At 47.9% G+C, this 21,045-nt stretch overlaps 1 protein-coding gene and 2 long non-coding RNA genes across 3 annotated transcripts in view; 2 read left to right on the top strand and 1 right to left on the bottom strand.

The window, feature by feature from the left end:
- Positions 1–21,045, bottom strand: part of LOC122495375 — a 52,481-nt gene that overhangs the window by 10,399 nt on the left and 21,037 nt on the right. The window lies entirely within an intron of this gene.
- The window catches only part of LOC122495374, a 36,786-nt gene that overhangs the window by 7,125 nt on the left and 8,616 nt on the right, over positions 1–21,045 (top strand). The window contains exons 6-27 of the mRNA XM_043601026.1: positions 898–959; positions 1,428–1,452; positions 2,103–2,164; positions 2,638–2,662; positions 3,669–3,730; positions 4,199–4,223; positions 4,875–4,936; positions 5,412–5,436; positions 12,300–12,361; positions 12,827–12,851; positions 13,480–13,541; positions 14,010–14,034; positions 15,224–15,285; positions 15,751–15,775; positions 16,673–16,734; positions 17,199–17,223; positions 17,846–17,907; positions 18,375–18,399; positions 19,057–19,118; positions 19,581–19,605; positions 20,195–20,256; positions 20,716–20,746. Of these exons, the coding sequence (XP_043456961.1) occupies positions 898–959; positions 1,428–1,452; positions 2,103–2,164; positions 2,638–2,662; positions 3,669–3,730; positions 4,199–4,223; positions 4,875–4,936; positions 5,412–5,436; positions 12,300–12,361; positions 12,827–12,851; positions 13,480–13,541; positions 14,010–14,034; positions 15,224–15,285; positions 15,751–15,775; positions 16,673–16,734; positions 17,199–17,223; positions 17,846–17,907; positions 18,375–18,399; positions 19,057–19,118; positions 19,581–19,605; positions 20,195–20,256; positions 20,716–20,746 (963 nt within the window). The remainder of the gene's footprint in view (positions 1–897; positions 960–1,427; positions 1,453–2,102; positions 2,165–2,637; positions 2,663–3,668; positions 3,731–4,198; positions 4,224–4,874; positions 4,937–5,411; positions 5,437–12,299; positions 12,362–12,826; positions 12,852–13,479; positions 13,542–14,009; positions 14,035–15,223; positions 15,286–15,750; positions 15,776–16,672; positions 16,735–17,198; positions 17,224–17,845; positions 17,908–18,374; positions 18,400–19,056; positions 19,119–19,580; positions 19,606–20,194; positions 20,257–20,715; positions 20,747–21,045) is intronic.
- LOC122495376 lies at positions 6,334–9,366 on the top strand. The gene is made up of 4 exons (XR_006300425.1): positions 6,334–6,508; positions 6,976–7,000; positions 7,627–7,688; positions 9,342–9,366. It is a non-coding gene; the product is annotated as an uncharacterized LOC122495376 (long non-coding RNA).

Genomic DNA, 21,045 nt, shown 5'->3' with positions numbered 1-21,045 from the left:
GGGGGACAGGGGCTTGAGTGTGGGGGGGGAAAGACCGACATCCCCGGTGAAATCTATGTCCATGTTTCTGTAGTATGAGAAAGACAAGGGATTCCATCTGTGCGGTGTGATTGTGTGTGCATGAGTCTTGGGGTTGTTCTGTATCTCTGTATGTCGCATGATGGTGAGTGTGTATGCGTGCGTGCGTGCGTGCGTGCGCTTTCTTGAGAGGCTCAGAGACAGAGAGACAGAGCCACACACAGGAAGAGACAGACACAGTGAAAGAGAGGGAGAGAGAGAGTAGAGAGAGAGATGTGGGTTTGCCCAGAGATATGGGCCACTGACATTCGACAATGACCGATATCTACAATGCAGAGTCCTGGGAGGACTGGTGCTCGAGGGTGGGGGCGAAAGACCGACGTCCCAGGTGACAAACTAGGTGATGTTTCTACAGTATAAGAAAGATGCTGTATATCTTTTGTGCGGAGTAATTTTGTGTGTTGAGTCTGGGGGTTGTTCTGTATGTGGGTGTATGTCGCGGGATCGTGACAGTGTATGTCTGCGTGTGTGTGTGTGTTTTCTTGAGAGACACAGAGAAAAAGCCACACAGAGAAAGAGACAGACACATTTCAAGAGAGGGAGAGCGAGAGCGAGCGACAGAGAGAGAGACAGACGTGGGCTTGCCCACGAGATATGTGCCACTGACACTGAAAACTGACCAAAGTCTACATTCTCAAAAATCTCTGCGTACCGCACACTTCCAGGAATACTGCTGAGCGTGGCTCAGCAGTAACATTCCGTCCATGCAGTTGGCAAAAGCCTCCGTACGCTCTCGCCCATGTTCCTATAAGGAACAGTCCCGGAGGTATTCTTGAGCAGCACCAAGAAGATAGTGACCTGTATTCTGTGTCCTCCTAGGTGTCGCTAAGGTGAAAAAGCGGCGGCCCCTTCCTGAAAGGAGGCAGCAGGCTGGTGCTGAGGTGAGCTTTCCTGTCTTTCCCTGAAGGAGCACAATTGCTTTCTTAGAGGCTTTCCAATCCACCTCTGTTGTACATATGACAGTCTACATTTTCGAGGATACTGTTGCTTTCCCGGATGGGGACAGTGGTGAGTGGTTGCCTCTTGCCAACGGTCACCTTGGCCAGGGGGACATTGACCACTGGCAGTGCCAAACCTGGTAACAAACAGTGTCCTAGGATCTTTTCCGTCAGCAGCCATCTGTCCTGCTTGGGTGAAGGATTTTGTAGTAGGCATCCTCAGTGGTCCTGAGAGACACATCCCCAGGAGAAACAACTTCTGACAGGCATCCTATTCATTGGCTTTTGTGGCCTTCGACTCAACCGCTGAGTCCCATCTTGTATCGTAAAGACGCAAAGGGAACTGAAGAGTGGTGCCAATAGTGTATGTCATGATCTCACCCTGATGGTGTTTTCTTTCCTAACATTCAGGTGGCCGAAGGAGCACAGGACACGGGTATGTATCCCGGAAACTGTCTCTTGCTGAGAAAAATGTTTAGCTGGTGATGCAGGTGGGGCATTGTTGTTGACTTCAGTCTGGAGAGCTACCCTAATTCCAGAGGCCTGGGAGGACTGGTGCTTGTGAGTGGGGGGGAAGGACCTACGTCCCAGGTGACAAAACTATGGGATGCTTCTACACTAGGAGAAAGATAATGAATTCCTCGAGTGGGGTGTGTTTTTGTGGGCATGAGTCCCGGGGTGGTTCTGTGTGTGTGTGTGTGTGTGTGTGTGTGTGTGTGTCTGTGTGTCACGTGATGGTGACTGTGAATGTGTGTTGAGTGTGTTTTCTTGGGAGACACACAGACTAAGCCACACAAAATGAGACAGACACACTGCAAGAGAGACAGAGACAGAAAGATACATGTGGGTTTGCCCAGAGAACAGGTGTCACTGACACTGCACAATGATTAATGTCTACATTCTCACACACTCCTCCTACTGCACACCTCAAGGAATACTGCTGTGCACGGCTCAGCAGTAACATTTAGTCCATGCAGGTCACCGAAGCCTCAATATGCTCTGGCCCATGTTCATATCAAGGAACAGTCCCTGAGGTATACTTGAGCAGCACCAACATGGTACTGACAGGTGTTGTGGTCTTTCTAGGTGTCCCCGAGGAGGAAAGACGGCGGCCCCATCCTGTGCCCAGTCAGCAGGCTGTTGCTGAGGTGAGCTTCCTGTCTTTCCTTGAGGAACACAAGTGCTTCCGTAGAGTCTTTGCAATCAACATCTGTTGTAAATGTGACAATGTACCGTTGAGGTGATAATGTTATTTTCCCTGTGGGGAGAAACATGTTGTCAATTTCCATGGTTGTTTCTTGCCAACTGTCCCCTTGGTCAGGGGGACATTTTCCACTGGCAGTGCCAAACCTGCTAGTAAACAGCGTCCTAGGATCTTTTTCGGCAGCCGCACTTTTTCCTTCTGGGGGAACCATTTTGTAGTCTGCATCCTCGGTGTTCTTTAGAGACACATCTCCAGGCAAAACGACTTCTGACAGGCATATTATCTTTGCTTTTGTGGCCTTTGACTCAAACACTGTGTCCCATCCTGAATCCCAAAGTCACCAAGCGAACCGAAGAATGGTACACATACTGTACATCATGATCTCACCCTGATGGTGTTTTCTTTTCTAACATTCAGGTGGCCGTAGGAGCACGAGAAGAAGGTATGTGTCCTGGAAACTGTTTCTTGCTGAGGAAAATGTTTCGGGGGAGGTGTAGGTGGGGCATTCTTGCTGTCTTCCGTCTGGAGAGTACCCGGATATCAGGGTCCTGGGGGGACAGGGGCTTGAGTGTGGGGGGGGAAAGACCGACATCCCCGGTGAAATCTATGTCCATGTTTCTGTAGTATGAGAAAGACAAGGGATTCCATCTGTGCGGTGTGATTGTGTGTGCATGAGTCTTGGGGTTGTTCTGTATCTCTGTATGTCGCATGATGGTGAGTGTGTATGCGTGCGTGCGTGCGTGCGTGCGCTTTCTTGAGAGGCTCAGAGACAGAGAGACAGAGCCACACACAGGAAGAGACAGACACAGTGAAAGAGAGGGAGAGAGAGAGTAGAGAGAGAGATGTGGGTTTGCCCAGAGATATGGGCCACTGACATTCGACAATGACCGATATCTACAATGCAGAGTCCTGGGAGGACTGGTGCTCGAGGGTGGGGGCGAAAGACCGACGTCCCAGGTGACAAACTAGGTGATGTTTCTACAGTATAAGAAAGATGCTGTATATCTTTTGTGCGGAGTAATTTTGTGTGTTGAGTCTGGGGGTTGTTCTGTATGTGGGTGTATGTCGCGGGATCGTGACAGTGTATGTCTGCGTGTGTGTGTGTGTTTTCTTGAGAGACACAGAGAAAAAGCCACACAGAGAAAGAGACAGACACATTTCAAGAGAGGGAGAGCGAGAGCGAGCGACAGAGAGAGAGACAGACGTGGGCTTGCCCACGAGATATGTGCCACTGACACTGAAAACTGACCAAAGTCTACATTCTCAAAAATCTCTGCGTACCGCACACTTCCAGGAATACTGCTGAGCGTGGCTCAGCAGTAACATTCCGTCCATGCAGTTGGCAAAAGCCTCCGTACGCTCTCGCCCATGTTCCTATAAGGAACAGTCCCGGAGGTATTCTTGAGCAGCACCAAGAAGATAGTGACCTGTATTCTGTGTCCTCCTAGGTGTCGCTAAGGTGAAAAAGCGGCGGCCCCTTCCTGAAAGGAGGCAGCAGGCTGGTGCTGAGGTGAGCTTTCCTGTCTTTCCCTGAAGGAGCACAATTGCTTTCTTAGAGGCTTTCCAATCCACCTCTGTTGTACATATGACAGTCTACATTTTCGAGGATACTGTTGCTTTCCCGGATGGGGACAGTGGTGAGTGGTTGCCTCTTGCCAACGGTCACCTTGGCCAGGGGGACATTGACCACTGGCAGTGCCAAACCTGGTAACAAACAGTGTCCTAGGATCTTTTCCGTCAGCAGCCATCTGTCCTGCTTGGGTGAAGAATTTTGTAGTAGGCATCCTCAGTGGTCCTGAGAGACACATCCCCAGGAGAAACAACTTCTGACAGGCATCCTATTCATTGGCTTTTGTGGCCTTCGACTCAACCGCTGAGTCCCATCTTGTATCGTAAAGACGCAAAGGGAACTGAAGAGTGGTGCCAATAGTGTATGTCATGATCTCACCCTGATGGTGTTTTCTTTCCTAACATTCAGGTGGCCGAAGGAGCACAGGACACGGGTATGTATCCCGGAAACTGTCTCTTGCTGAGAAAAATGTTTAGCTGGTGATGCAGGTGGGGCATTGTTGTTGACTTCAGTCTGGAGAGCTACCCTAATTCCAGAGGCCTGGGAGGACTGGTGCTTGTGAGTGGGGGGGAAGGACCTACGTCCCAGGTGACAAAACTATGGGATGCTTCTACACTAGGAGAAAGATAATGAATTCCTCGAGTGGGGTGTGTTTTTGTGGGCATGAGTCCCGGGGTGGTTCTGTGTGTGTGTGTGTGTGTGTGTGTGTGTGTGTGTGTGTGTGTCACGTGATGGTGACTGTGAATGTGTGTTGAGTGTGTTTTCTTGGGAGACACACAGACTAAGCCACACAAAATGAGACAGACACACTGCAAGAGAGACAGAGACAGAAAGATACATGTGGGTTTGCCCAGAGAACAGGTGTCACTGACACTGCACAATGATTAATGTCTACATTCTCACACACTCCTCCTACTGCACACCTCAAGGAATACTGCTGTGCACGGCTCAGCAGTAACATTTAGTCCATGCAGGTCACCGAAGCCTCAATATGCTCTGGCCCATGTTCATATCAAGGAACAGTCCCTGAGGTATACTTGAGCAGCACCAACATGGTACTGACAGGTGTTGTGTGTCTTTCTAGGTGTCCCCGAGGAGGAAAGACGGCGGCCCCATCCTGTGCCCAGTCAGCAGGCTGTTGCTGAGGTGAGCTTCCTGTCTTTCCTTGAGGAACACAAGTGCTTCCGTAGAGTCTTTGCAATCAACATCTGTTGTAAATGTGACAATGTACCGTTGAGGTGATAATGTTATTTTCCCTGTGGGGAGAAACATGTTGTCAATTTCCATGGTTGTTTCTTGCCAACTGTCCCCTTGGTCAGGGGGACATTTTCCACTGGCAGTGCCAAACCTGCTAGTAAACAGCGTCCTAGGATCTTTTTCGGCAGCCGCACTTTTTCCTTCTGGGGGAACCATTTTGTAGTCTGCATCCTCGGTGTTCTTTAGAGACACATCTCCAGGCAAAACGACTTCTGACAGGCATATTATTCATTTGCTTTTGTGGCCTTTGACTCAAACACTGTGTCCCATCCTGAATCCCAAAGTCACCAAGCGAACCGAAGAATGGTACACATACTGTACATCATGATCTCACCCTGATGGTGTTTTCTTTTCTAACATTCAGGTGGCCGTAGGAGCACGAGAAGAAGGTATGTGTCCTGGAAACTGTTTCTTGCTGAGGAAAATGTTTCGGGGGAGGTGTAGGTGGGGCATTCTTGCTGTCTTCCGTCTGGAGAGTACCCGGATATCAGGGTCCTGGGGGGACAGGGGCTTGAGTGTGGGGGGGGAAAGACCGACATCCCAGGTGAAATCTATGTCCATGTTTCTACAGTATGAGAAAGACAATGTATTCCATCTGTGCGGTGTGATTGTGTGTGCATGAGTCTTGGGGTTGTTCTGTATCTCTGTATGTCGCATGATGGTGAGTGTGTATGCGTGCGTGCGTGCGTGCGTGCGTGCGCTTTCTTGAGAGGCTCAGAGACAGAGAGACAGAGCCACACACAGGAAGAGACAGACACAGTGAAAGAGAGGGAGAGAGAGAGTAGAGAGAGAGATGTGGGTTTGCCCAGAGATATGGGCCACTGACATTCGACAATGACCGATATCTACAATGCAGAGTCCTGGGAGGACTGGTGCTCGAGGGTGGGGGCGAAAGACCGACGTCCCAGGTGACAAACTAGGTGATGTTTCTACAGTATAAGAAAGATGCTGTATATCTTTTGTGCGGAGTAATTTTGTGTGTTGAGTCTGGGGGTTGTTCTGTATGTGGGTGTATGTCGCGGGATCGTGACAGTGTATGTCTGCGTGTGTGTGTGTGTTTTCTTGAGAGACACAGAGAAAAAGCCACACAGAGAAAGAGACAGACACATTTCAAGAGAGGGAGAGCGAGAGCGAGCGACAGAGAGAGAGACAGATGTGGGCTTGCCCACGAGATATGTGCCACTGACACTGAAAACTGACCAAAGTCTACATTCTCAAAAATCTCTGCGTACCGCACACTTCAAGGAATACTGCTGAGCGTGGCTCAGCAGTAACATTCAGTCCATGCAGTTGGCAAAAGCCTCCGTACGCTCTGGCCCATGTTCATATAAGGAACAGTCCCGGAGGTATTCTTGAGCAGCACCAAGAAGATACTGACCTGTATTCTGTGTCCTTCTAGGTGTCCCTAAGGTGAAAAAGCTGCGGCCCCTTCCTGAAAGGAGGCAGCAGGCTGGTGCTGAGGTGAGCTTTCCTGTCTTTCCCTGAGGAACACAAGTGCTTTCTTAGAGGCTTTCCAATCATCCTCTGTTGTACATATGACAGTCTACATTTTCGAGGATACTGTTGCTTTCCCGGATGGGGACAGTGGTGAGTGGTTGCCTCTTGCCAACGGTCACCTTGGCCAGGGGGACATTGACCACTGGCAGTGCCAAACCTGGTAACAAACAGTGTCCTAGGATCTTTTTCGTCAGCAGCAATCTGTCCTGCTTGGGTGAAGAATTTTGTAGTAGGCATCCTCAGTGGTCCTGAGAGACACATCCCCAGGAGAAACAACTTCTGACAGGCATCCTATTCATTGGCTTTTGTGGCCTTCGACTCAACCGCTGTGTCCCATCTTGTATCCTAAAGTCGCAAAGGGAACTGAAGAGTGGTGCCAATAGTGTATGTCATGATCTCACCCTGATGGTGTTTTCTTTCCTAACATTCAGGTGGCCGAAGGAGCACAGGACACGGGTATGTATCCCGGAAACTGTCTCTTGCTGAGAAAAATGTTTAGCTGGTGATGCAGGTGGGGCATTGTTGTTGACTTCAGTCTGGAGAGCTACCCTGATTCCAGAGGCCTGGGAGGACTGGTGCTTGTGAGTGGGGGGGAAGGACCTACGTCCCAGGTGACAAAACTATGGGATGCTTCTACACTAGGAGAAAGATAATGAATTCCTCGAGTGGGGTGTGTTTTTGTGGGCATGAGTCCCGGGGTGGTTCTGTGTGTGTGTGTGTGTGTGTGTGTGTGTGTGTGTGTGTGTGTGTGTTTGAGAGAGACTCAGAGACAGAGACACAGAAACACACACAAAATGAGACAGACACACTGCAAGAGAGAGAGAGAGAGAAAGAGAGATGTGGGTTTGCCCAGAGAACAGGTGTCACTGACACTGCACAATGATTAATGTCTACATTCTCACACACTCCTCCTACTGCACACCTCAAGGAATACTGCTGTGCACGGCTCAGCAGTAACATTCAGTCCATGCAGGTCACCAAAGCCTCAATATGCTCTGGCCCATGTTCATATCAAGGAACAGTCCCTGAGGTATTCTTGAGCAGCACCAACATGGTACTGACAGGTGTTCTGGTCTTTCTAGGTGTCCCCGAGGAGGAAAGACGGCGGCCCCATCCTGTGCCCAGTCAGCAGGCTGTTGCTGAGGTGAGCTTGCCTGTCTTTCCTTGAGGAACACAAGTGCTTCCGTAGAGTCTTTGCAATCAACATCTGTTGTAAATGTGACAATGTACCGTTGAGGTGATAATGTTATTTTCCCTGTGGGGAGAAACATGTTGTCAATTTCCATGGTTGTTTCTTGCCAACTGTCCCCTTGGTCAGGGGGACATTTTCCACTGGCAGTGCCAAACCTGCTAGTAAACAGTGTCCTAGGATCTTTTTCGGCAGCAGCAATTTTTCCTTCTGGGGGAACCATTTTGTAGTCTGCATCCTCGGTGTTCTTGAGAGACACATCTCCAGGCAAAACGACTTCTGACAGGCATATTATTCATTTGCTTTTGTGGCCTTTGACTCAAACACTGTGTCCCATCCTGAATCCCAAAGTCACCAAGCGAACCGAAGAATGGTACACATACTGTACATCATGATCTCACCCTGATGGTGTTTTCTTTTCTAACATTCAGGTGGCCGCAGGAGCACGAGAAGAAGGTATGTATTCTGGAAACTGTTTCTTGCTGAGGAAAATGTAGGCGGTGATGTAGGTGGGGCATTCTTGTTGTCTTCAGTCTGGAGAGTCCCTGATATCTGGGTCCTGGGGGACAGGGGCTTGAGTGTGGGGGGAAAGACCGACATCCCAGGTGAAATCTATGTCCATGTTTCTACAGTATGAGAAAGATAATGGATTCCATCTGTGCGGTGTGATTGTGTGTGCATGAGTCTTGGGGTTGTTCTGTATCTCTGTATGCATGTGTGTTTGTGTGAGGAGACTCAGAGACAGAGAGACAGAGCCACACAGAAAGAGACAGACACGAGAGAGAGAGAGAGAGAGAGAGAGAGAGAGAGAGAGAGAGGGAGAGAGAGAGAGAGATGTGGGTGTCCCCAGGAGATATGTGCCACTGACACTGCACAATGACCAATGTCTACATTCTCAAAAAACTCCTCATACTGCACACTTCAAGGAATACAGCTGAGCGTGGCTCAGCAGTAACACTCAGTCCATGCAGGTAACAAAAGCCTCCATACGCTCTGGCCCATGTTCATATCAAGGAACAGTCCCTGAGTTATTCTTGAGCAGCACCAACAAGGTACTGACCTGTATTCTGTGTCCTTTTAGGTGTCCCTAAGGAGGAAAAGCTGCGTGCCCTTCCTGAAAGGAGGCAGCAGGCTGTTGCTGAGGTGAGCTTGCCTGTCTTTCCCTGAGGAACACAAGTGCTTTCTTAGTGTCTTTCCAATCATCTTCTGTTGTAAATATGACAATGTACATTTTAGATGATATTGTTACTTTCCCTGGTGGGGAGAGTGGTGAGTGGCTGCCTCTTGCCAACTGTAACCTTGGTCAGGGGGACATTTACCACTGGCAGTGCCAAACCTGGTAAGAAACAGTGTCATTGGATCTTTTTCGTCAGCAGCAATTTTTCCTACTTGGGTGAAGAATTTTGTAGTTGGCATCCTAATTGGTCTTGAGACACATCCCCAGGAAAAACAACTTCTGACAGGCATCCTATTCATTGGGTTTTGTGGCCTTTGACTCAACCACTGTGTCCCATCTTGTATCCTAAAGTCACCAAGAGAACTGAAGAGTGGTGCAAATACTGTATATCATGATCTCACCCTGATGGTGTTTTCTTTCCTAACATTCAGGTGGCCGTAGGAGCACGGGAGAAAGGTATGTATTCTGGAAACAGTTTCTTGCTGAGGAAAATTTAGATGGTGATTAGGTGGGGCATTCTTGTTGTCTTCAGTCTGGAGAGCTACCCTGATTCCAGAGTCCTGGGAGGACTTAGGCTCTAGGATGGGGGGGAAAGACCAATGTCCCAGGTGACAAACTATGTCCATGTTTCTACACTATGAGAAAGATAATGTATTCCTTGAGTGTGTGTGTGATTCTGTGTGCATGAGTCTTGGGGGTTCTGTGTGTGTGTGTGTGTGTGTGTGTTTGTGTGTGTGTGTGTGTCTGCTTCAGAGACTGAGAGACAGAGACACAGAAACACACACAGAAAGAGACAGAGAGAGAGAGAGAGAGAGAGAGAGAGAGAGAGAGATGTGGGTTTGCCCAGGAGATATGTGCCACTGACACTGCACAATGACCAATGTCTACATTCTCAAAAAACTCCTCATACTGCACACTTCAAGGAATACTGCTGAGTGTGGCTCAGCAGTAACATTCAGTCCATGCAGGTAACCAAAGCCTCCGTATGCTCTGGCCCATGTTCATATCAAGCAACAGTCCCTGAGGTATTCTTGAGCAGCACCAACAAGGTACTGACATGTGTTCTGTGTCCTTCTAGGTGTCCCTAAGGAGGAAGAGCTGCGGCCCCTTCCTGAAAGGAGGCAGCAGGCTGTTGCTGAGGTGAGCTTGCCTGTCTTTCCCTGAGGAACACAAGTGCTTTCTTAGAGTCTTTCCAATCAACTTCTGTTGTAAATATGACAATGTACATTTTAGAGGATATTGTTACTTTCCCTGATGGGGAGAATGGTGAGTGGTTGCCTCTTGCCAACTGTAACCTTGGTCAGGGGGACATTTACCACTGGCAGTGCCAAACCTGGTAAGAAACAGTGTCCTAGGATCTTTTTCATCAGCAGCAATTTTTCCTGCTTGGGTGAAGAATTTTGTAGTCGCCATCCTAAGTGGTCTTGAGAGACACATCCCCAGGAAAAACAACTTCTGACAGGCATACTATTCATTTGCTTTTGGGGACCTTTGACTCAAGCACTGTGTGCTATCTGGTTTCCTAAAGTCAAGAGGAGAACCAAAGAGCAGTGCTATGAGTTTACATCATGATCTCACCCTGATGGTGTTTCCTTTTCTCTACATTCAGGTCATCAAGAGCAATGGAATATGGTATGTATTTTGGAATCTGTCTCCTGCTGATGAAAGAATCTATATGTTCAGGAAGCTGGGGCATTCCTGATGGCATCAGTCTGGAGAGCTACCCTGAAGCCAGGGTTCTGGTAGGACAGGGGCTTGAGGGTGTGGAGAAAAGACAGATTTCCCAGGGGAAAACCTATGTCCATTTTTAGAGTGTGAGGAAGACAATATAATCACTGTGTGTTGTGTGTGTGTGTGTGTGTGTGTGTGTGTGTGTGTGTGTGTGTGTGTTTGAGAGAGGCAGAACCTGAGGGACAGAGAAAGAGACAGGGAAACTTACAAAGAGAATGAGACACACGACAGAGAGAGAGAGAGAGAGAGAGAGAGAGAGAGAGAGAGAATGCGTGTTTCCCCGGGAGATATGTGCCACTGACACTGCACAATGTCTGATGTTTACATTCTCAGCAAACTCCTCCTACTGCACACTTCAAAGAATATTGCTGAGTGAGGCTCAGCAGTCACATTCAGTCCATGCAGGTTACCAAAACCTCTGTATGGCCTGGCCCATGTTCATTTCACAGAACAGTCCCTGAGTTATTCTTGAGCAGCACCAACAATGTACTGACCTGTTTTCTGTGTCCTTTTAGGAGTCACTGTGGAGAAAAAGCTGCAGTCCGTTCCTGAAAGGAGGCAGCAGACTGTTGCTGAGGTGAGCTTGCCTGTCCTTCCCTGAGGCATACAAGTGCTTTCTTAGTGTCTTTCCAATCAACTTCTGTTGTAAATATGATGGTGTACATTTTAGATGATATTGTTACTTTCCCTGGTGGGGAGAGTGGGGAGTGCTTGCCTCTTGCCAACTGTAACCTTGGCCAGGGGGACACTGACCACTGGCAGTGCCAAACCTGGTAAGAGACAGTGTCAAAGGATCTTTTTTGTTCGCAGCAATATTCCCTCCTTGGGTGAAGAATTTTGCACTCTGCATCTTAAGTGTTCTTTAGACACATCCCCAGGGAAAACAACTTCATACAGGCATCTTATTCATTTGCTTGTGTGGCCTTTGACTCAACCACTGTGTCCCATCTTGTATCCTAAAGTCACGAAGAGAACTCAAGAGTGGTGCAAATACTGTATATCATGATCTCACCCTGATGGTGTTTTCTTTCCTAACATTCAGGTGGCCATAGGAGCTCGAGAAGAAGGTATGTATTCTGGAAACAGTTTCTTGCTGAGGAAAATGTTTACATGGTGATGTAGGTGGGGACATACTTATTGTGTTCAGTCTGGAGAGCCACCCTGATTCCAGAGACCTGGGACGACTTAGGCCAAGGTGTGGGGGGGGTGTGATGTATTCCTTGATTGCAGAGTGATGCTGTGTGCATGAGTCTTGGTGTTGTTCTGTATGTGTCTGTGTGCAGTGTGTGTGTGTGTGTGTGTGTGTGTGTGTGTGTGTGTTTACTTGAGAGCCTCACAGACAGAGACACAGAGGCACATACAGAAAGAGATAGACATATTGAAGAGAGAGAGAGAGAGAGAGAGAGAGAGAGATGTGAGTTTCCCCAGGTGATATGTGCCACTGACACTGCACAATGGCCAATGTCGACTTTCTCCAAAAGCTCCTCATAGTGCACACTTCAAGAAATACAGCTGAGTGTGGCTCAGCAGTGACATTCAGTCCATGCAGGCACCAAAGCCTCCATATGCTGTGGCGCATTTTCTTATCAAGGATCACTCCCTGCGGTATTCTTGAGCATTACCGACAACGTACTGACATGTATTCTTTACGCTTCTAGGTGTCTGTAAGGAGGAAAATGTGTGGGCCGTTCCTGTCAGGAGACACCAAGGTGTTGCTGAGGTGAACTTGCCTGTCTTTGCCTATGGAAGACACGTTGATTACTTAGTGTACCTCCAGTCATATTCGGTGCCATAGGACTATGTACATTTTACATGATAGCATTCAATTCCGTGGTAGGGAGATTGGTGAGTGGTTGTCTCTTGCCAACTGTAACTTGGTCAAGAGGACATTAACCACTGGCAATGCCAATCCTGCTAAGAAACAGTGTCATAGGATCTTTCCTGAGCATCAATTTTTCCTGCTTGGGTGAGGAATTTTGTAGTCAGCACCCTAAATGGTCTTGAGAGACACATCCCCAGGAAAAAACAACTTCAGGCAGGCATCCTATTCATTTGTTTTTGGGGACCTTTGACTCAAGCACTGTCTGCATCTGGTTTCCTAAATTCCAGAGGAGAACCAAAGACCAGTGCAATGCGTGTTCATCATGGTCTGACCCTGATGGTGTTTTCTTTTCTCTACATGCAGGTTGCCGCGGGACAAACAGGATATGGTATGTACTTTGGAATCAGTCCCCTGCTGATAAAATAATCTAGGTGGTCAGGAAGATGGGGCATTCCTGCTGGCATCAGTCTGGGGAGCTACCCTGACTCCAGGTTCCCTGCAGGACAGAGGCTTGAGGGTGTGGGGAAAAGACAGATTGCCCAGGGGAAAACCTGTGTCCATGTTTACAGTGTGAGGAAGACAATGTATTCACTGTGTGTGTGTGTGTGTGTGTGTGTGTGTGTGTGTGTGTGTGTGAGTGCATGTATGTTTGAGTCAGACAGAAACTCAGGGACAGGGAAGGAGACAGGGAAACACACCAAGAGAAAGAGACACACACATTCATTAGAGAGATGGAGAGAGACACAGAGAGAGAGGAGAGACAGCGAGAGGTGTGCCCTTCCCTAGGAGATATGTGCCACTGACACTGCACAATAATCAATGTCTACATTCTCAAAAAACTCCTCAAACTGCACACTTCAAGGAATACTGCTGAGCGTGGCTCAGCAGCAACCTTCAGTCCATGCAGGTAACAAAAGCCTCCGTACGCTCTGGCCCATGTTCTTATTACGGAACAGTCCCTGAGTTTTCTTGAGCAGCACCAACAATGTACTGACGTGTGTTCTGTGTCCTTCTAGGTGTCCCTGAGGAGGAAAAGATGTGGGCCGTTCCTGTCAGGAGGCAGCAGGATGTTGCTGAGGTGAGCTTGCCTGTCTTTCCCTGAGGAACACAAGTCATTTCTTAGTGTCTTTCCAATCAACGTCTGTTGTAAATCGGACAATGTACTTTTTAGATGATATTGTTACTTTCCGGGGTGTGGAGTGTGGAGTATGGGTGCCTCTTGCCAAATGTAACCTTGGTCAGGGGGACATTCACCACTGGCAGTGCTAAACCTGGTCATAAACAGTGTCAAAGGATCTTTTTCGTCAGCAGCAATTTTTCCTGCTTGGGTGAGGAATTTTGTAGTCAACTTCCTCAGTGGTCTTCAGAGACACGTCCCCAGGAAACAACAACTTCTGACGGGCATGCTATTCATTTGCTACTGGGGACCTCTGACTCAAGCACTGTGTGCCATCTGGTTCCTAAAGTCCAGAGGAGAGTGAAAGCCCAGTGCAATGAGATTTCATCATGATCTGACCCTGATGGTGTTTCTTTTCTCTACAATCAGGTGGCCGCGGGAGCAACGAAATATGGTATGTATTTTGGAATCAGTCCCCTGCTGATGAAATGATCTATGTGGTCAGGAAGTTGGGATATTCCTGCTGGCATCAGTCTGGAGAGCTACCCTGACTCTAGGTTCCCTGTAGGACAGAGGCGTGAGGGTGTGGAGAAAAGATAGATTTCCCAGAGGACAACCTATATCCATGTTTACAGTGTGAGGAAGACAATGTATTCACTATGTGTTGTGTTTCTGTGTGTGTGCGTGGGGGTCTGAGGGTGACAGAAACTGAAGGACAGAGAAAGAGACAGGGAAACACATAAAGAGAAAGAGACACATGCTTTCATGAGACAGAGAGAGAGGAGAGAGTGAGAGGGAGAGAGAGAGGGGGGAGACAGAGAGAGAGACAGAGAGAGAGAGACAGACAGAGAGAGATTGGGGGGGGGTGTGTATCCCCAGGGGATATGTGTCACTGACCCTGCACAATGCTCAATGTCTAGTTTCTCAACAAAACTCCTCATACTGCACACTATACGGATTATTGCTGAGCGTGGCTCAGCAGTAACATTCATTCCGTGCAGAGAGCAATGGAATATGGTATGTATTTTGGAATCTGTCTCCTGCTGATGAAAGAATCTATATGTTCAGGAAGCTGGGGCATTCCTGATGGCATCAGTCTGGAGAGCTACCCTGAAGCCAGGGTTCTGGTAGGACAGGGGCTTGAGGGTGTGGAGAAATGACAGATTTCCCAGGGGAAACCTATGTCCATTTTTAGAGTGTGAGGAAGACAATATAATCAGTGTGTGGGGTGTGTGTGTGTGTGTGTGTGTGTGTGGACGCACAAGTGTGTTTGAGAGAGGCAGAACCTGAGGGACAGAGAAAGAGACAGGGAAACTTACAAAGAGAATGAGACACACGAGAGAGAGAGAGAGAGAGAGAGAGAGAGAGAGAGAGAGGTAAGAGAGAGAGAGAGAGAATGCGTGTTTCCCCGGGAGATATGTGCCACTGACACTGCACAATGTCTGATGTTTAGTGTCTCAGCAAACTCCTCCTACTGCAGACTTCAAAGATTATTGCTGAGTGAGGCTCAGCAGTCACATGCAGTCCATGCAGGTTACCAAAACCTCTGTATGGCCTGGCCCATATTCATTTCACAGAACAGTCCCTGAGTTATTCTTGAGCAGCACCAACAATGTACTGACCTGTTTTCTGTGTCCTTTTAGGAGTCACTGTGGAGAAAAAGCTGCAGTCCGTTACAGTAAGGAGGCAAAAGACTGTTGCAGAGGTGAGCTTGCCTGTCCTTCCCTGAGGCATACAAGTGCTTTCTTAGTGTCTTTCCAATCAACTTCTGTTCTAAATATGATGGTGTACATTTTAGATGATATTGTTACTTTCCCTGGTGGGGAGAGTGGGGAGTGCTTGCCTCTTGCCAACTGTAACCTTGGCCAGGGGGACACTGACCACTGGCAGTGCCAAGCATGGTAAGAGACAGTGTCAAAGGATCTTTTTTGTTCGCAGCAATATTCCCTCCTTGGGGGAAGAATTTTGCACTCTGCATCTTAAGTGTTCTTTAGACACATCCCCAGGGAAAACAACATCATACAGGCATCTTATTCATTTGCTTGTGTGGCCTTTGACTCAACCACTGTGTCCCATCTTGTATCCTAAAGTCACGAAGAGAACTCAAGAGTGGTGCAAATACTGTATATCGTGATCTCACCCTGATGGTGTTTTCTTTCCTAACATTCAGGTGGCCATAGGAGCTCGAGAAGAAGGTACGTATTCTGGAAACAGTTTCTTGCTGAGGAAAACATTTACATGTTGATGTAGGTGGGACATACTTATTGTGTTCAATCTGGAGAGCCACCCTGATTCCAGAGACCTGGGACGTCTTAGGCCACGTGTGTGTGGGGGGTGTGACTGAAGTCCTAAGTGAAAACTATGTCCATGTTTCCACAGTATGAGAAAGATAATGTATTCCTTGATTGCAGAGTGATGCTCTGTGCATGAGTCTTGGTGTTGTTCTGTATGTGTCTGTATGCAGTGTAACTGTGAGTGTGTATGTGTGTGTGTGTGTGCGTGTGCGTGCGTGTGTTTACTTGAGAGCCTCACAGACAGAGAGACAGAGGCACATACAGAAAGAGACAGACAGGGGCGCCTGAGTGGCGCAGTCGGTTAAGCGTCCGACTTCAGCCAGGTGACGATCTCGCGGTCCCGGAGTTCGAGCCCCGCGTCAGGCTCTGGGCTGATGGCTCAGAGCCTGGAGCTTGTTTCCGATTCTGTGTCTCCCTCTCTCTCTGCCCCTCCCCTGTTCATGCTCGGATCTCTCTGTCCCAAAATAAACAAACGTTGAAAAAACAAAAAAAAATTAAAAAAAGAAAGAGACATATTGAAAAAAGAGAGAGAGAGAGAGAGAGAGAGAGAGAGATGTGAGTTTCCCCAGGTGATATGTGCCACTGACACTGCACAATGGCCAATGTCGACTTTCTCCAAAAGCTCCTCATAGTGCACACTTCAAGAAATACAGCTGAGTGTGGTCAGCAGTGACATTCAGTCCATGCAGGCACCAAAGCCTCCATATGCTGTGGCGCATTTTCTTATCAAGGATCACTCCCTGCGGTATTCTTGAGCATTACCGACAACGTACTGACATGTATTCTTTATGCCTCTAGGTGTCTGTAAGGAGGAAAATGTGTGGGCCGTTCCTGTCAGGAGACACCAAGGTGTTGCTGAGGTGAACTTGCCTGTCTTTGCCTATGGAAGACACGTTGATTACTTAGTGTACCTCCAGTCATATTCGGTGCCATAGGACTATGTACATTTTACATGATAGCATTCAATTCCGTGGTAGGGAGATTGGTGAGTGGTTGTCCCTTGCCAACTGTAACTTGGTCAAGAGGACATTAACCACTGGCAATGCCAATCCTGCTAAGAAACAGTGTCATAGGATCTTTCCTGAGCATCAATTTTTCCTGCTTGGGTGAGGAAGTTTGTAGTCGGCACCCTAAATGGTCTTCAGAGACACATCCCCAGGAAAAAACAACTTCAGGCAGGCATCCTATTCATTTGTTTTTGGGGACCTTTGACTCAAGCACTGTCTGCATCTGGTTTCCTAAATTCCAGAGGAGAACCAAAGACCAGTGCAATGCGTGTTCATCATGGTCTGACCCTGATGGTGTTTCTTTTCTCTACATGCAGGTTGCCGCGGGACAAACAGGATATGGTATGTACTTTGGAATCAGTCCCCTGCTGATAAAATAATCTAGGTGGTCAGGAAGATGGGGCATTCCTGCTGGCATCAGTCTGGAGAGCTACCCTGACTCCAGGTTCCCTGCAGGACAGAGGCTTGAGGGTGTGGGGAAAAGACAGATTGCCCAGGGGAAAACCTGTGTCCCTGTTTACAGTGTGAGGAAGACAATGTATTCACTGTGTGTGTGTGTGTGTGTGTGTGTGTGTGTGTGTGTGAGTGCATGTATGTTTGAGTCAGACAGAAACTCAGGGACAGGGAAGGAGACAGGGAAACACACCAAGAGAAAGAGACACACACATTCATTAGAGAGATGGAGAGAGACACAGAGAGAGAGGAGAGACAGCGAGAGGTGTGCCCTTCCCTAGGAGATATGTGCCACTGACACTGCACAATAATCAATGTCTACATTCTCAAAAAACTCCTCAAACTGCACACTTCAAGGAATACTGCTGAGCGTGGCTCAGCAGCAACCTTCAGTCCATGCAGGTAACAAAAGCCTCCGTACGCTCTGGCCCATGTTCATATCATGGAACAGTCCCTGAGTTTTCTTGAGCAGCACCAACAATGTACTGACGTGTGTTCTGTGTCCTTCTAGGTGTCCCTGAGGAGGAAAAGATGTGGGCCGTTCCTGTCAGGAGGCAGCAGGATGTTGCTGAGGTGAGCTTGCCTGTCTTTCCCTGAGGAACACAAGTCATTTCTTAGTGTCTTTCCAATCAACGTCTGTTGTAAATCGGACAATGTACTTTTTAGATGATATTGTTACTTTCCGGGGTGTGGAGTGTGGAGTATGGGTGCCTCTTGCCAAATGTAACCTTGGCAGGGGGACATTCACCACTGGCAGTGCTAAACCTGGTCATAAACAGTGTCAAAGGATCTTTTTCGTCAGCAGCAATTTTTCCTGCTTGGGTGAGGAATTTTGTAGTCAGCATCCTCAGTGATCTTCAGAGACACATCCCCAGGAAACAACAACTTCTGACGGGCATGCTATTCATTTGCTACTGGGGACCTTTGACTCAAGCACTGTGTGCCATCTGGTTCCTAAAGTCCAGAGGAGAGTGAAAGCCCAGTGCAATGAGAGTTCATCATGATCTGACCCTGATGGTGTTTCTTTTCTCTACAATCAGGTGGCCGCGGGAGCAACGAAATATGGTATGTATTTTGGAATCAGTCCCCTGCTGATGAAATGATCTATGTGGTCAGGAAGTTGGGATATTCCTGCTGGCATCAGTCTGGAGAGCTACCCTGACTCTAGGTTCCCTGTAGGACAGAGGCTTGAGGGTGTGGAGAAAAGATAGATTTCCCAGGGGACAACCTATATCCATGTTTGCAGTGTGAGGAAGACAATGTATTCACTATGTGTTGTGTTTCTGTGTGTGTGCGTGGGGGTCTGAGGGTGACAGAAACTGAAGGACAGAGAAAGAGACAGGGAAACACATAAAGAGAAAGAGACACATGCTTTCATGAGACAGAGAGAGAGGAGAGAGTGAGAGGGAGAGAGAGAGGGGGGAGACAGAGAGAGAGACAGAGAGAGAGAGACAGACAGAGAGAGATTGGGGGGGGGTGTGTATCCCCAGGGGATATGTGTCACTGACCCTGCACAATGCTCAATGTCTAGTTTCTCAACAAAACTCCTCATACTGCACACTATACGGATTATTGCTGAGCGTGGCTCAGCAGTAACATTCAGTCCATGCAGGCAACCAAAGCCTCCATAGGCTGTGGTGCATTTTCTTACCAAGGATCACTCCCTGTTGTATTCTTGAGCATTACCGACAGCGTACTGACATATATTCTGTATGCTTCTAGGTGTCCCTAAGGAGGAAACTATGTGGGCCGTTCCTGTCAGGAGACACCAAGGTGTTGCTGAGGTGAACTTGCCTGTCTTTGCCTATGGAAGACAAGTTGATTACTTAGTGTATCTCCAGTCATATTCGGTGCCATAGGACTATGTACATTTTACATGATTGCATTCAATTCCGTGGTAGGGAGATTGGTAAGTGGTTGTCTCTTGCCAACTGTAACTTGATCCAGAGGACATTAACCCCTGGCAATGCCAATCCTGCTAAGAAACACTGTCATAGGATCTTTCCTGAGCATCAATTTTTCCTGCTTGGGTGAGGAGTTTGTAGTTGGCACCCTGAATGGTCTTCAGAGACACATCCCCAGGAAAAACAACTTCAGATAGGCATCCTATTCATTTGTTTTTGGGGACCTTTGACTCAAGCACTGTCTGCATCTGGTTTCCTAAATTCCAGAGGAGAACCAAAGACCAGTGCAATGCATGTTCATCATGGTCTGACCCTGATGGTGTTTCTTTTCTCTACATTCAGGTTGCCGCGGGACAAACAGAATATGGTATGTACTTTGGAATCAGTCCCCTGCTGATGAAATAATCTATGTGGTCAGGAAGTTGGGATATTCCTCCTGGCATCAGTCTGGAGAGCTACCCTGACTCCAGGTTCCCTGTAGGACAGAGGCTTGAGGGTGTGGGGAAAAGACAGATTGCCCAGGGGAAAACCTGTGTCCATGTATACAGTGTGACAAAGACAATGTATTCACTGTGTGTGTGTGTGTATTGCTGAGTCAGACAGAAACTGAGAGACAGGGAAGGAGACAGGGAAACACACTAAGAGAATGAGACACACACATTCAGTAGAGAGACAGAGAGAGAGACACAGAGGGAGGAGAGACAGCGAGAGATGTGTCTTGCCCCAGGAGATATGTGCCACTGACACTGCACAATAACCAATGTCTACATTCTGAAAAAACCCCTCCTACTGCACATTTCAATGATTATTGCTGAGTGTGGCTCAGCAGTAACCTTCTGTCCATGCAGGTAAGGAAATCCGCCCTATGCTCTGCCCATGTTCCTATCAAGGATAAGTCCCTGAGCTTTCTTGAGCAGTACTAACAATGTCCTGATGTGTGTACTGTGTCCTTCTAGGTGTCCCTGTGGAGGAAAAGATGTGGGCTTTTCCTGTAAGGACGCACCAGGCTGTTGGTGAGGTGAGCTGGCCTGTCTTCCCTTGAGGAACACAATTACTTTCTTAGTGTCTTTCCAATCAACTTCTGTTGTAGATTTGACATTATACATGGTAGATGATATTGTTACTTTCCTTGGCGGGGAGAGTGGTGAGTGCTTGTCTCTTGCCAACTGTTATTGGTGAGGGGGACATTTACCAGTGGCAGTGCCAAACCTGGTGATAAATAGTGTGTTAGGATTAATTTTATCAGAAGCAATTTTCCCTGCTTGGGTGAAGAATTTTAGAGTCTCTATACTAAGTGAACTTGAGAGACACATCCCCCAGAATATATAACTTCTGACAGGCATCCTATTCGTTTGCTTTTGTGGCCTTTGACTCAACCACTGTGTTCCCTATTGGATCCTAATATCACCAAGAGCTAAAGAGTGGTGCAATCAGTGTGACTCACCTTCTTACCCTTATGCTGTTTTCTTTTCTATAGTTTCCTGTGGTCTCTGGAACCATGGAGAATGGTAGGTATTCAGGAATCAATCATTTGCTGTCTTTAGTCAGGGGAGTGCTTCTGATTTTGGGTTTCCATTGAAAGGAGGATCACAGACGTAGTCACAAAGCGATTTGTCGAAGGGTAAACCATGTTCATGTGTTTACAGGCACTCGTGTGGCATTCAGGTAGTGAGTTTCTGTGCGTGGAGACTGGGTGAGTCTCTTTGTGAACTGACAAGTGTGTGAAGTGAGCATGTATGTGCTTGTATGTGGTCTCTGTGTGAGAAGTTTATGTTCCTCTAGATTAACATGTCCCTAAAGAGCACAG

Source organism: Prionailurus bengalensis, chromosome F2 (genome assembly GCF_016509475.1).
Source record: "Prionailurus bengalensis isolate Pbe53 chromosome F2, Fcat_Pben_1.1_paternal_pri, whole genome shotgun sequence".
Taxonomy (NCBI): Eukaryota; Metazoa; Chordata; class Mammalia; order Carnivora; family Felidae; genus Prionailurus; species Prionailurus bengalensis.
The sequence above is the reverse complement of the archived record's forward strand: the minus strand, read 5'-3'. Positions and strand labels throughout refer to the sequence as shown.